Below are 15,785 nucleotides of genomic sequence, written 5' to 3' on the forward strand. Positions count from 1 at the left end.
TGTGAAATAATCTGTGTAATATCTGCCATGTAGCACTCATGACGTGCTAGGATTTATTATATAAATTAATATAATGGAAGCTCAAGAGATATTTGTGATGGAGTTAGGCAGTCTCTGGGCAACAACCACCAGGGTTTCCACCATGCCCCTCTGCCTTAACCTTTCCAGAAAGATCCTGGCTGTCTAATGGTGGGGTTCCATTCCTGCCCCCCAAATGTCCCAGATCCTCTGTTCAGGGTGTTTGACAGTCAATCTAGAAGTTAGCTCCTAGAAATGGAGATGATAATGATATGGAATAAGTTTCAGTTCTGAGAGCTAGAATTTCCTTTCAAGGATGAAAAAGGTCTTTGGGATTCTAGAGCCTAAGGAAAATTCTAGAAAAATGAAATTTCATCAAGATAAACATTTTCACTGACGGTCTGTAGATACTCTGAGGCCTCAGAGTTGGCTGATAGCTGAGGAACATGATGGTCTCCCCAACCATATCCACGGAATGGGTGACTAAATGACCAGGATCCACGGGGCCCTGCAGCCCAAATGTGCTTTTCAGGCATAATCTCTGATCTCCGTCGTGGACCTGGATTCTTCTGGCATTATCTGGAATACGCCTGTTAGGTCCATTCTGCCCTTGTGGATTTATACTCCCTTTAATGGGCAAACATCCAGTTCAATCACAGATACTGAATGCCCAGACACCAGGCTAGCCGTAACAAAATTTTAATTTCATATTTATTTCTGCCAGCATTAAAAAGAAATCTCTAGCATGCTCTAATCTTTATCTTAATATGTAGAAAGTGGATGAGTATGCTCCAAGAAGACAAACTGATAGTAAAACTAGCCCAAATTGAACATTTACTTTGTATACATAGGAGATCTACATATATGTATCTATATATCTATATATATGTATCTATATATCTATATATATGTATCTATATATCTGTATATCGATATATATATGTATGTGGGTGTATATCATATATATGCACACGTATATGAAAAATAATTGATTTTAGGACATTATAATCATGCTAATTTATAATACGATGATCTAATAATCATGTCACTAATAATAAAAATCATGGTATTTACGTATTTATCCCCTATCCTTTTCAAGTATTCTATGAAGGGAATGACCCACATTCTCTCAGTTAATTCTTATAACATCCCTACAAGGTAGGCATTCGATCATTTTCATCTCTCTGAAGTTCAGAAATTTGTGCGGCAGGCCGAAACTCACACAGCTTGGCTGGGATTTGATGTCAGCTTTGCAAGGTGCCAGGACCCAGTGCCCCACCAGTATTTTCTGCTCTCTTTGCAACCAGAAGTGTCTCCTCTGCTTTCCAATATGTGGATCTGGCCATACCATTTCTTCTTCTTTCTCTGGTCTTCCAAACCTTCCAAACCTGAAATGACACTACCAAGATCCACATCTATTTTCAATATTCTATTCTATTTTCTATTTCACATTCTATTTTCAATTTCTATCTATTTTCTATTTCAAATAGATTTTGAGTGTTCTGGATTTATAAGCACAAAATCCAGTGACATCAGTGACATATTTGCACAAGCAAAATAAAGTAGGAAAGGGTGCAATCTTATGGCTAATTTAAGCCAAGAAACATTTATATTAGAAATATTTAGACATATTCCTCTATTCCCAGATTTAATTAAGCAATGTAGACCTAACCTGAGGATTGTTTAAAGTCGTTAAATGGTTTTCATGTTGTGTGTGTGTGTATTTATGTTTGAGTGTGTCTGTGTTTTCCTCTCAGGCTCATCCTTCTTGGTCCTTATGGTAGCACCTGCGTAGAGTATAATTTTTGTGTTATTCCTTTCCTCAACTGAAACAAGTCAATTCTCTATAAAGCCCTGCTATGTAACTACATAGACACCATTCCCAACCCCAAACATACACACCAGTTTCCCAATCGAGCACCTACAAGCCACATGTAGCTATTTAAATTTATACTTGAATGCATGCAAATGAAATGAAGTTTAAAATTCAGTTTCTTATTTATGCTAGCTCATTTCAAATGTCCAGTAGCCACATGTGGCTAGGGGCTTGCATATTTTAGCACAGATACAGAAATTTCCATCATCGCCAGAAGTTCTACTAGACGTCATCATTCTAGAAGCTAAGCAGTAGCTTGGCTGGAGCAAGTAGAAGCCTGTGTCATTATTTGGCAGATTTTAACCCCATTTCTCTCACATCCATTTTATCTTCTCTGATGGTTTTTGTAGGAAAGGAAGACGCTCAGAAGAAGAAGGAAGCTGGAGAGAGCAACAAAACAGTTGGTTAAGCAAGAAGAATTGAAAAGACTTCATAAAGCTCAGGTCAGAAAACAAACTTGACTTGGGTGACTGAGCCTGGGGTCAGGGACCTGGCAAATGGCTTGGAAAGCCCCTTGGAAGTCTCTGTTGTACTGGGGGAGATAGGCTGTGGGAAATTTCAGCCTCTCTTCTCTGAATGGCCAGATCCGTGGTCATCCTAAAGGCCCTGACTCAGTCCCTGGTGGGACCTTGGGGCCTGAGGAGCCCAGGTGTAGAGCTGGCCCACTCCCAATTGCCTTTCCATCTGCAAATGTGTGTCGTACAAAGTGAGCCTGGAATGCCAGCCAACACAGGGCTGTGGGAACCATCCCAACCCCTGACTGCCGCATTGGCAGTGGACTTGGTCTCATCCTCCATGAGGATACAACTTTCCCCTGACTTCCTGCCAGTGTCTCTGCTGAACTGACAGTTGTTAGGAGCTGTCTCTATTCCAGGGTTTGTCACAAACCCAGGCATCTAGCATTTCAATATATAGGTTCCCCGTCTTGGTTGTTAGCACTAACATTTCTGCCCCAGTGGGTCTGCCCTCATCTGTCACAGACAGGCAAAGGAAACAGAAAGTCAAAGCATTCCCCATGTCCCTGAGGACCCCAGACTTAGCCCTGACAAACAGCAGGTTTTAGGACAGAAGGACTTAGAGTGACCACTCATATTCACTCAGTGTTCCTTTCTATTCCTTCCTGCAGTTGCCCCCTTTATCTGGCTATGTAGTTCCATTGAGGAAGGAAGCCTCTTAACCCAGCCTCCTTTACCCTTCACAGTGATTGACAAGGGAGCCACCCCTTTCACCCAACAGACAGGGAAAATCCCCAGAAAGTCCTTCTGTCCCCTCTCAACTTCTGAAACAGCTTTCCTTGAAACATTTGAGAGAATGAGCTGTCTTCATGCTGTGGCTTGGCAGACTGGCGTTCCCCCTCCTTACCTGCTCTCTCTGGACCGCAGGTGGTGATGAGAACCACCACAGCCTTTGGGAGCCTCATCTGCTAGTGCTCACAGCAGCCCCTTCTAGTCTTCAAGATTTTCATCCTTGGCTTCCAAAGAACGGCCGCTGTATTAGTCTTCTCAGCTGCCGTAACAACAGAGCGTAGAATATGTGGCTTAAACAACAGGAATTTATTTCTCATAGTTCTGGAGGCTGGAAACCCAAGATCAAAGTGCCTTCAGGACTGCGCTCTGGTGAAGCCTCTCTTCCTGGCCTGTAGACACTGCCTTCTTTCTGGGCCCAGCTGCAGAGAGAGATGTCTCTCAGGTCACTTCATCTTCCTGTCAGGTCTCCAGTCCTGTGGCATTGGGGACCCACCCCGATGATCTCACGTAACCTTAATTACTTCCTTAAAGGCCCTGTCTCCAAATACAGTCACACTGGGGGGTTAGGGCTTCACTATATGAATGGGGGGGGGGGCACGAAACAATTCAGTCTGTAACCACCATACAGCCATAAATGCATGATGGTCGGTCATAAAGTCATTTAAGTGTTTCCCTTCCATGAGTGATTCTATGTCATGCCATCAAGAGATGGATTCATAACAACAGAATTGTCTTTAAAAGAGAGACAGAGGGCATGAAAGTACAGTGGTGTTATCTAGAATTCCCATCGATTTCAGATTTTACATTAAACCCTGGGATGTGAACCCCCTTAGCTGGGAGGAGGAGAGCCAGGGGGCCCCTCAGGCCTGACCCCCGCTTGCTTGTCTTCATGGAGTTGGAGGTACTTCAGTGACTGTCCTCTGAATCCAGGGGAGACCGAGAAGATGTGCAGTTAAGGAGCAGAGGGGGTGGGACAGCTGCCGTGAGGTGCAGGAGGGAGAGCGCATACTTTCTACCTGCCCAGACAGTTGCTGGCTCCTTCTGTGTCCCTGTTCGGCCAGGTGCAAAGTCTGTTCTGCCGTGAGATCCGCCTTCTGGCAGCATGCTGTTTGAAACTGGAGGAAACCGATGGGGCACAGAATGTATATGGGAAAGTCTTTCCCCTCATTTTCCTTCCTAATACCGACAAGAGAGAAATAGCCAGTAGGGAAACTGGGAGCATAAATGCAAACCCAAGTTTGACTGGTACCAACAGTGAGTCTACGGAGGGTGTGAGGTTGTCCCTCACTGGATCTTGTGTTCATCATCTGCTACTAACAGCCGCTGCGCACTTGCACATTAAGAGGCCCCTGGGTGTCAGTCCCATGGTACAGTGAAAGAAGAGGGACCATCTATAGCTGAGGACGGGAGCTGGACACGCCGAACAAGGTGTACCAAGCCCCGGGAGTTGGCCTGGGGTCTTCTGCTCCAGACCAGCTTCTCAGGAGGTATCTGCTGGCTCTTCTTGGCAGAATGGAATGCGACCATGCTCTGTGTTTACCCCCAGAACCGCATCCTCTGAGTAGTTGCTGCCTGTCTGCATATGCTTTGACCGTCGTCAGAGGCAAAGGTGCGGAAGAGTCTGGGAGCCATGAGAACCACCCACCTAGCCCAGCATCCTCTGCCTAAGGGCACATCTGTGTGGTTGGCCTGGTCAAGGACGACCATTCTCATGTCTCCATGGGGGCAGATGGAGCTTTTAGACAGACTCCTTGCTTTATGTCGTCACACTATAGAAGGGAGACGTCAAGATCTTGTTATTTGGGGGGACACCTGGGTGGCTCAGTGGGTTAAAACCTCTGCCTTCGGCTCAGGTCATGATCCCAGGGTCCTGGAATCGAGCCCCACATCGGGTTCTTTGCTCACCAGAGAGCCTGCTTCCCCATCTCTCTTTCTGCCTGCCTCTCTGCCTACTTGGGATCTCTGTCTATCAAATAAATAAATAAAATCTTAAAAAAAAAAATCTTGTTATTTGGGAATTCAGAGGTCCTTACCCAAGGAGAGACATCATAAGAACAGGGCCTCTTCTTCTTAAAAAGTAAGTAGCAGCCTGAGGCCCCCCCCCCACCGCCCTACCCCGCCACATGACTGCGCCTTCAGAGTCCCTGTGTGACACACAATCCTGGCTTTGCAGGCCATCCAGAGGCAGCTGGAGGAGGTGGAGGAGCGCCAGAGGGCTTCAGAGATCCAAGGCGTGAGGCTGGAGAAGGCGCTGAGAGGGGAAGCAGGTAGGCAGCCCTGGAGAGGTGGTTGTGGGCCCACGTCCATGGTCTGAGAATAGTGCCGGTCTAGCCATGCCGTCACCCCATGGAACCATTAACGCGGACATGCATCACTGGGTTTCCAATATCAAACTGACGGTCCCACTGGAAATTCCTAGGGTCCTGGCCAACCTGTGGGCCTTGTACCTGGGTTTCCAGCCTGCCCGTCTCATCTCTGTGTGAATGTTCTTTGCAATCCAGGGGTGATGAGAAATTCAGAAGAACCACTGGGGTGTTCAGACAACATTGGTAGTGAATCAGAACCCAGACTTGGACTCAAAGTCCTCATTTCTTCCTTTTCTAGCCATGTCCATTGGGCCGGTTGCATCCTAAACCTTTACAAACTTTCATTTTCTCCTCTAAAATGGGGATATTTGTGGTTTCCTTTAGAACTGATATAAAGATTAAAGAAGATGTTAGATATTATATATCTATATCTATATACATATATAATAAAGAAAATGAATTAGTATCTTGTCTGGTACAAGAAATGGTAAGTGTTCCACCAATAGCTTCAGAATCTTGGATCCAAAGAGAATTCCTCTGGTGAAGACCTACCATGTGGGAGACATGAAGACAATGGGGCTATAACGACGAGCACAGCCCAGTTTCTGCCTTTGAGAGGTCCATGGTCCATTGAAGGATGCGGACATGTAAATAAACAGACTGCACCACAGAAGGACAGGGGTAGAGATAGGAACAGCATTCGGGGAGGGGGACATGGGAACATAGTCGCAAGTTTCCTCACTGACCTTGGGGAGAAGGGTGTTCAGGCTAAGCACATGGAAGGGGGGGATCCATGGTGAAGGAAACCACAGGAAGGATAGGAATTCACCTCTTCACTAGGAGGTGAGGAGATTGTTCTGGAAGAGGGAATGGCACCGGCAAAGGCCAGATGGGAAAAGATGTGAAGTGCCTCCGTGAACAAGGAGCCAGCCAAGGATTCTGAGGTGAGGGATGGCTTAAAGAGGCCTACATTTTGGGAAGCCACCCCAGCACTAGTTCACGGCTAGTGAATTGGAGGGACCCTTACAGTTAGTGGGGTGGAGTGTCATTGTCTCTTTAGTTTTCGAACGTGATGTCTTTAGCCTTCTGCATTTTGGATATCACGTGTGAAAAACCAGACCCTGAAAACATCTCCGCATGCAATTGCGTAAGCAACATGGTACTTGTTCAACAACATAGCGGAAGGTTGGGATTTCAGTTCTCTTAAAAGTTCAGTTCTTTGCGAGTGATGGCAGCAACAGTGGCAGACCTAGATTTCGTGAAGCCTGAAATTTGTACAAAGTCCCATGGGCAAAATTGGGAGGGCTGCTCCCAGAGCCTTGCAAGGTCTCAGCCAAGTGAGGGGCCCCGCGGTGTGGGCTTCTGTACCTGCGTGGTTCACTTGTTTCTGCGTGGCAGGGACATGCTGGGGTCTGACTTTCTCCCTCTGAGCCTCGGTTCTGGTTTGTAAGGTGGGAGTGATCAGCATACCTGTGTCTTTGATTTGTGGTAAGGATTGGCTAAAATGGTTTATGTGGAAGTCCTAGCATAGCCCCTGGCATAGGGTAGATGATTAGTATTTGTTTCTTTTTTTTTTTTTTAAGATTTTATTTATTTATTTATTTATTTGAGAAAGAGAATGAGAGCACAAGTGAGGGAGGAACAGAGGGAGAGGCAGACTCCCCACTGAGCGGGGAACCCAATGCGCGACTCAATCCCAGGACCTGACATCATGACCCGAGCTGAAGGCAGAGGCTTAGCCACCCAGGCGCCTCTGTTCCTTTTCTTACTAAAATACACTGTACCTTTCCTGGCAAAGGTAACCCATATCCACCTATCAGGAGTAGACTTCATGACCAAAATAATAGCTGTTTCTTGCCTGGAGTGAAGGTCCCTGCCTACATCTACAGCTGTTGCTGGGACATTCAGTACCAGTAACTGCCCTTGTTGGCAGCACGGCCAGATTCCCCATCAAGAAGGCTCTGCTCTGGTGTCTGGGAATCCACAGGGTTCAGTGAGAGCCTCAGAAATGGAAAGAATAAGCCAGCAAAGCTGGGGCATATTTCAGTTTGCTGGGGAGAGGCGGCCAAGAGCCCTGTGTGCAAATTCTGCCCCATTGCATTTAGGCTGCGTGACCCTTGGAGAATTGCTTCGCCTCTCAGGCTGCAGATTCCATACGTGAGAAATGGAGCTAATAACCCTCACATTACAGGGTCATTTTGAGAATTAAGGGCATTGGGTGGGCAGAATGCCTCCCAAGAGTGTCTTCCACGTTGCAGACATTCAACAAATGCCACCCAATACCCATTTTTTTACGAAGTACTCTTAAATATCCGCACACACATGCACTGTGATTTGACTCGCTAATCTTTACCGCTTAAAATTTAAATTCTAGACACCAGATTTTTCAAGCTTCTGAAAATCTCCCTCTTCCCCAAGTGTACAGAAAGGATATTTTGAATTATCAGCTGAAGAAAGCCAGCTTCTGTTTTCAAAGGTGTGTCGATCCAGCCAGAAGATGGATTCCCTTCATTCCCTTTACATCCTTAGTAATTTAATTCCCCTGTTCAGCTTATGGGCCTTTTCCTCCCTTGATTGTCCTTGTGTGATAGAGGCAGATCAACGCGGGGCTGGAGCCTGGAAGAGTTGAGTCAAGGAGAGCGGCCCCTAAGGAAACCAAACAGAAGATGTGCAAACCAGGCATCGAAATTAATACACTCCAACTTGTAATAACATTTGTGCAATAATAATATTCCTTTGCAGTTTAATATTCTATTCAGCCCCTTTAAAAGATTGCCCTGGTGCTTAATGAATGACCAATGCTTATTAGGTTAAGTTGTATTTGAGCTGGCCTGTGCTGCTCTGGTTCAAGTGATTTAATGGGAATTATTTAATAGGTATTATTAGGATAATTAGAAAATGATCACAGTTAGGCAATAATATTGAGCTATAAAGGTTGTGAATAACCAAATTTAGAGACAGGCCTGAAAACATGAGTAGTCTGTGACAGTTATGCAAGGCTCCTCTAATAATTACGTGCGCCAGCCTGAAAGGCTCTTTTGTTCCTAGGAGTTATTCATTAGGCGGGCATTGAATTAGAGGAACATGCGGGGGTGCGGGATGGAGGGCAATGATGGCTGATGAGCAGAATGAAGCTTTGATGAGCTCCTAATTGTCGTGACAACAATTCCTTCTTTCTTTCTTCCCAACAGTCAGAAATAAACTCCCCCACCCCCGGGAAGGGTTGTTCCCCATTTTATCATGGAAAGGGAAACAAAGAAAAACAAAAATCCAACCACCCACCCTGAATGATAAGTCATGATGTCCTGTGGGGTGGGTGTTGGGAGGCAGGGAGAAGTGTCATGGATGGATGATGTCCTTGGAAAAGGGAATGGATTCCCTCGGTGCTCCTAGCTGCCCAGAGTGATGGTCCAGGATGTGCAGGAGCACGATTGCCCCAGGCCCCACCCTCCAGGAGGAAAACAAGCCACGCTTTGCCAGCCTCTTAGACCCTTCTTGGTCAAGGCGCTGTTACCCACTGCTTTGTTATCGATATCGATGTGGTGGCCAGTGTTAAGTGCTAGGGCCATGGAATTCCCCAGTTTTGCAGGAGACCACCATCCAAATTTAGATGGTGTGGATCACAGAATCTGCGATTTCTTTCAATACATGGAAGCAGGTGAAATCTCTTGGAAACTGAGAGCAGCTTAGAAGGAGAAAAGATTTGTCCCTAAGGGAGGTATATGGGAATTACTTCTCCCTTATAGCTCTACCAACTTTGGGGGAAGATTTACCAGCTGGTTGTCTGCATTGAGCTTGTTGTTTGTTTGGAAGGTTTGCTAAGAGCCAGATGGCTTCTTCGCAAAAATGGAGTTTACAAAGAAATAGCAGAATGTATGAGGCTGCCGGTAGGTGGCAGCAGGAGCACATGTTATGCTGAGAGAAACTGCAATGCTAAATTAGCCAGGAAGAGGGAAGTAGTTTGGCTTACACTCTGTGGTTTCCATCTTGCTGGCTGCTGAGGAGCAGAAATGATACTTTCCTTGGTAATGTAGCAATGAGGTGTCCTGAAAAGAACGCAGGTACTGGAATCAGGCACTTGTGAGTTTGAGTCCCAACGCCATTCATAGAAAATGGCCAGGAGTAAAAAGATTCCAGAAATGATGGCTAAGCAAGCCAGGAATTTAGATGGGTTTGCTGAAATGCTGAAAGTGAACAGTGAAATTCAGTGCATTAGAGCATGGGAGTGTTTTACTCCCTGCCCAGCAAGCAGAGGGAACGCAGCATGGTACAAGTTGTCCTCTACTTGAGTATGGCCCTGTGACCTGGTGGGCCCAGATGGCAGCTGTGCACACGGTGGATGGTGCCACAGCTCAGGAGCTCAGGCAAGGGCACTCAGCAGCCTTTATAGCAAGCACTGAACAAGCCAGCCCCTTCCCAGGAACCAGGTAGCTGTACACTAGTCACCCTGTGGGATCCTGACCTCCTTCTCAGAATTATCTCCTTGGCTGGTTGCAGGAGTGGCTCAGGCCTGGAGGATGGTAGGGAGTTGCCATTTGGCACACTGAGCAGAGACATGCAGAGAGGCTCAGGGTCTACTGCAGATTGTTTTACTCAACAGATAGGAATTATCCTTTGACTGTGTGTTCCCCTTAGATTCAGCCTCCATGGCCACCTTATAGAAAGTCAGGGGCCTCACAACAAAGAAGGGCCCTGTGAGGGTGACCCCCAGATTCTCCTCCTGAGGAAGAAGCCTCGAGTCCTCTCCACTGTGTGGATTCCAGGCACATTAAGGTTATCTGCCTTAGAGTATTTCTTTACACAAAAAAACCACCATGACAACAGCAAGACGTGCATTTTGTATCACAAGTTAGTACATATAAATATATAATTGAATACAATTCATCAAGAAATAATATTGAATTTTGCTACATGTAAATGACTAGTGCTTTCCATTCTGTCTTATTTTTAGTGCTTGTGGTGGCCCATTAAGTTAACTTTGCAACCCTCAGGTTTAAAAAACACGGTCATAATAATCTTTACCTGGAAAAATATTTGAAACTACATTACCAAGTGGCTGACTCAGCCAGAAATACAGAATGCAGTTCCCAAGAAGCCCAGAACAGCAGAATAGTGGACTAGATCCTGTAACAGCCTATTCCCCACAAGTCTACTTTCTGAAATACCGCTAGGCTCCCAAGTAAGCGAGGTAAACCTCTTAGGACCAAGAAGAAAGAAGAGAAGAAGAAGACAAGTGTGCTGAAACTTCCACATGCCAGGAAGGAAGCAAGCATAAAAAAGAAATCCAGGATTGCCTTAAGGATAAATATCAGTGGTTTTAAAGTTTAAGCCTTGGGACTAACAAAAAGGAGGGATGCTAACCTCGGGAGTCCACATCACACCAGTTCTTCCAGCTCCCTGAACAACAAGTATAGATCCTCTGTGAAAGAAACCACACTTTAGTTTATGCACTCAGGATTCAGACAAATTAAGTTCAATAAACTATGAGATGATAATAATAAATAATCCTACAAAACACAAGGAAGTGAGCCACTAAGAATGGCCAAAACCACAAATTTAAATGGCCAAGAACTTCAACTACTATAAATTGTTACCAAATATATTATGTCCTTGTGACAAACGTTTGCAGAAATAGATGACACAGAAAAATGAGCAAGTAGAAAAAAACACTACAGAAGTTGACAGGCAACACCACCTTTGCCTTGACCGGCTGTAACCACAGTCAAATGTAGTATCGTGAGCTTCCTGCTGTGATGGACCAAGAAAGACACAGCATCTCTTACGTGGCAGAAATGCTTAACCTGAATTTTACCTCAAGGATATAATCAGACAATTGCAAACTAAGAGACAGTCTGCAAAATAACTCACAAATGTCAATGCTATACAAAAACAAAAGGCGGAGGGCTATTTAGGAACTGTTCTAGATGAGACTAGGAGACCAAAGAAACATAACAGCTAAATAAAATGCTTGATCCTTTAGGTTTAAGTTTTTCTGAGTAAAAAGTTGAGAAAATGACCAGAGATTTTTTTTTAAGGATTTAAAAAAAATAAATGGAGAGTCTGGAAATGAAAAATATATTCATTGAAATTAAAAACTCATTGAATGTATTGCACAGCAGCTTGGACACAGCTGTAGAGAGAACAAGTAAATTGGACAGTAAATCTGAGGAAATGAACCAGACTGCAGCACAGAGAGAAATGGATGGAAAATATGGAAGTGTGGTTTGTGGATGGATGTAGAAGATGAAACAAGAAGGTGTAGTGCATGTTCAATCAGAGTCCTGGAAGGAGAGAATAGAGAAAATTAAGGTCATGTATTATTTGAAGAGATAATGGATGAAACATGACAACAAGGCATTTATAAATGTTAGCTTCCTTCTTCTGCAAGTGGGTGAAAGACATAAATCTATAGAGACAGAGGTTCTGGGACACAGAAATCAGGATAAATTTGAAATACATCCATACTTACCTTGGCACAATGAGGAAAAATGTAGAATATCAAGGGCAGAGATGATCTTTAAGTAGATAAAGAGTAAAGATAAATCATCTCAAAAGGGAACAAAAGTTTTACTAACTGCCCTTTTTTCAACAGCCATAATGGACATTACAAGACAGTGGAGTAAAAGGGTCAAACAGCTAAAAACAAAACAAAACAAAAACCCAACTCTCAAGCTAGAACAGTATAACAGAAAAATTGTGTTTCAAGAACAAGTACACAATAAAGAAATGTTCATTTTTTTTTCTCAAATAGAGTTAACTATGTATAAACAAAATTCTAGACAATATACTTTAAGGAGAAAAGGATATATGCAGAAAGATGGTCTGAAATATGAAAGAAGAAATAGTGAATAAAAAAATAATAAACATGTAAGTAAATCAAATAAACATTGTTGATATAAAATAATATGGATTTTTAGGGGCGCCTGGGTGGCTCAGTGGGTTGGGCCGCTGCCTTCGGCTCAGGTCATGATCCCAGGTCCTGGGTTCGAGCCCCACATCGGGCTTTCTGCTCAGCAGGGAGCCTGCTTCCTCCTCTCTCTCTGCCTGCCTCTCTGCCTACTTGTGATTTCTCTCTGTCAAATAAATAAATAAAATCGTAAAAAATAATAATAATAATAATATGGATTTTTAAAACAGAACTGAAGTACTGGATATAAGATACAAGTTTGGAGTTGAATGATTGGAAGTAAAGTGTCCCAGGACCCTTATAATGTTTAAAAGAAGGCTGAGACAGTGTCAACTTTGTTAAGATATTAAAAATACCTCTTTAAATCTTAAATGTAGACACTGAAACAATGGAAATAAAATTAGTAACTTCCAAATCTGTTGGAGGAAACAAAGGGAGAAGAAATTTTTAAAAGTAATTATCAGCCAAACAAAAATCCCCACTCAATTCCAAGTAAAAACAGAAGAGCATTTTAGAAAGATAAAAAGATAGCACAAAGTAAGACATAGAAGGAACTCCAAATATCTCAGTAATCATAATGAAAGTTAATGAACAAGACAACTATATGCTGTTTAGCAAATCCATATAAAATATAAATACACAACAAGTATACTAACTAAACACAGCTGGGGGTAGTATGTGTTTAAAATTCTCTGACAAAAATATTTAAGAAATGAGAAAAAAATCTGGAAGTAATTACATTAAAAGCAGATAAAATAGCCTTTAATACCAAAACGATGATTAGAAATAAACAGGAATAAAATAACTGCATAATTTTTATTTTTTAAAAAAGATTTTGTTTATCCATTCACTTGAGAGTAAGAGAGAAAGCACAAGTCATGGGAAGGGGCAGAGGGAGAGGGACAAGCATGAAGTCTGCTTGTCCCTCTCCCTCTGCCCAGAGGGGTTCCCAGCACGGAGCCTGATGCGGGACTTGATCCCTGGACCCTGACCAGGAGCTGAGTGAAACCAAGAGTTAGAAACTCAACCAACTGAGCCATCCAGGTGCCCCATATTACTACATAAGTCTTAAATGATCAACTCACCAAGAAGATATCACAGTTTTAAATGTGTATGTATTGACAATAATACGCTCATAATATATATAACAAGAAAAAAAGATAAACTACAGGGAGAATTTCTACTACTGAGGCAGGAGATTTTAGTATATCTGTCAATGGCAGTCAAGCAGACCAAACAAAGGTATAAATGTGAACAATGCAACTAATAACCTTAATTTAAAAGACATCTATAAATTCCTCTACCACCAACATAGAGAATGTATATTCTTCTCAAGTTCACATGGTGATTTATAAAAATTAACCATAGTAGTTCATAAAATAAATCTCAGAAAACCTAAATTACACAGACCACATCCGATAGTACCATGTACTTACCATGTACTTAACTTAGAAGTCAGTAGCCAAGAGATAATTTCTAAAACCATGCATTTGGGAAGTTAAAAGATACATTTCTCAGGGTGCCTGGGTGGCTCAGTGGGTTAAGCCTCTGCCTTCAGCTCAGGTCATGATCTCAGGGTCCTGGGATTGAGCCCCGTATCGGGCTCTCTGCTTAAAGGGGAGCCTGCTTCCCCCTCTCTCTCTGCCTGTTTCTCTGCCTACTTGTGATCTCTCTCTCTCTCTCTGTCAAATAAATAAATAAATAAATAACTTTTTAAAAAGATACATTTCTCATGGATCAAAGAAAAAATCAAATTTCTAAAAATACTTGGAAATTTAAAGTATTCCAAATATTTAAATATATAAAAATATATATAATACATAAAAAATATATATTTAAATACCTAAATATATTTAAAATATACCAAAATATACCTTTACATACAGGAGAACAGTAGATCAAAACTCAGGGGATATAGTGAAAACTCTGTTGAGAGGTATTGCCCTGAATACTTTTATTAGAAAAGAAGAAAGGCTGAAAGTTAATGAGTTAAGCCTTCAACTTAGTTTAGAAAAAGCAAAAACAAAATAAACCTAAGCAAGAAGATAATAAGCAGAAGGAAATGAAATAGAGTCATTCATTGTAAAAGGGAGAGGACCAAGCAAGCCAAATGTTGGTTCTTTGAAAAGACTAATAAAAGACTAGAAGCAACCCTCTTAAACTGATTTTTAAAAAGAAGATAGAAGACTGAAATAAACAGATTAGGATTGAAAAGGGCAGACATAACCATAGATATGACAGATACAAAAAAATAAAAATATAAATGAATATTTAATGCAATTAATTTTAAAATTTGGCAAACTAAGGGTGATTTAACAATCACCATATTAACAAATGAAAGGGGAAAATCAAATGGTCTCTTCAACATAAGAAGAAAATATCATTTGACAAAATTCAACACTCATTTGGGACAAAAACTTTTAGCAAAAAAGGAATAGGAACAGGGTAAATGTTTTTAGTTTGAAAGGTATCTTTGAAAATGTTATAGCAAACATCACTGTTAAATGGTAAAATATTAGAAGCGTTTCTTTAAAAATCAGAAATAAGAGAAGAATGACTACCTCTTCTAGTCAACATTGCACAGGAGATGATAGTTCAGTAAGACAAGGGGAAAATGGCATAAGGTTTGGAAAGGAAGAAGCAAATTTTGTTGCTTCCAGATAATAGAATTATCCACATGAGAAGCACCCCAAAATGGACAAATAAATTATTAAATATAAGAAGAGCCTATATGACTGTGATGGGATATAAGCTTAAAATAGAAAAAGCAATTGCATTTCTAGATCTCAGCATAAAGCAATTAAAAAATGAAAGAGCAAAGATGTCACTTGCATTAGCATAAAAACATATGGTACCTAGGGAAAAAATGAAACAAAAAATGTACAGAACCTTTATGAAGCCAATTTTAATGCTTCACTGAAAGCCACCAAAAGATTCAAACATAATCTCACATGTACAAAAACCTGATACAAGCCTGCAGTAGCACTGCAGATCACAGGAAATGAGTGATTCTGGGACAAGTGGTTTTCTTTCTTTCTTTTTTTTTTTTTTAAGATTTTATTTACTTATTTGACAGAGAGAGATCACAAGTAGACGGAGAGGCAGGCAGAGAGAGAGAGAGAGGGAAGCAGGCTTCTCGCTGAGCAGAGAGCCCGATGCGGGACTCGATCCCAGGACCCTGAGATCACGACCTGAGCCGAAGGCAGCGGCCTAACCCACTGAGCCACCCAGGCGCCCGACAAGTGGTTTTCAACAGAGGAAAAAGATGAAATTGAGCCTTACATCACACAAACAAATCAGTTTCATAAGGATGAAAGATTTAATATGAAAAATGAAACTTGAAAAGTTAGAAAGAATCTTTTTAACCTCAAGCTGGTCGTCTGTAGACACAATGAAGGAAAAGAGAAGATAAGTCGCTACTTCAGAAGCTA

At 42.3% G+C, this 15,785-nt stretch overlaps 1 protein-coding gene across 6 annotated transcripts in view; it reads left to right on the top strand.

Annotated features, from left to right (window-relative positions):
* MICAL2 (microtubule associated monooxygenase, calponin and LIM domain containing 2) overlaps nucleotides 1–15,785 on the top strand; it is a 216,382-nt gene that overhangs the window by 184,904 nt on the left and 15,693 nt on the right. For all 6 annotated transcript variants that reach the window (XM_047690499.1, XM_047690500.1, XM_047690501.1 and 3 more), the window contains 2 exons: nucleotides 2,245–2,337; nucleotides 5,315–5,408. In XM_047690499.1, the coding sequence (XP_047546455.1) occupies nucleotides 2,245–2,337; nucleotides 5,315–5,408 (187 nt within the window). The remainder of the gene's footprint in view (nucleotides 1–2,244; nucleotides 2,338–5,314; nucleotides 5,409–15,785) is intronic.

The sequence above is a fragment of the Lutra lutra genome, chromosome 10 (genome assembly GCF_902655055.1).
Source record: "Lutra lutra chromosome 10, mLutLut1.2, whole genome shotgun sequence".
NCBI lineage: Eukaryota > Metazoa > Chordata > Mammalia > Carnivora > Mustelidae > Lutra > Lutra lutra.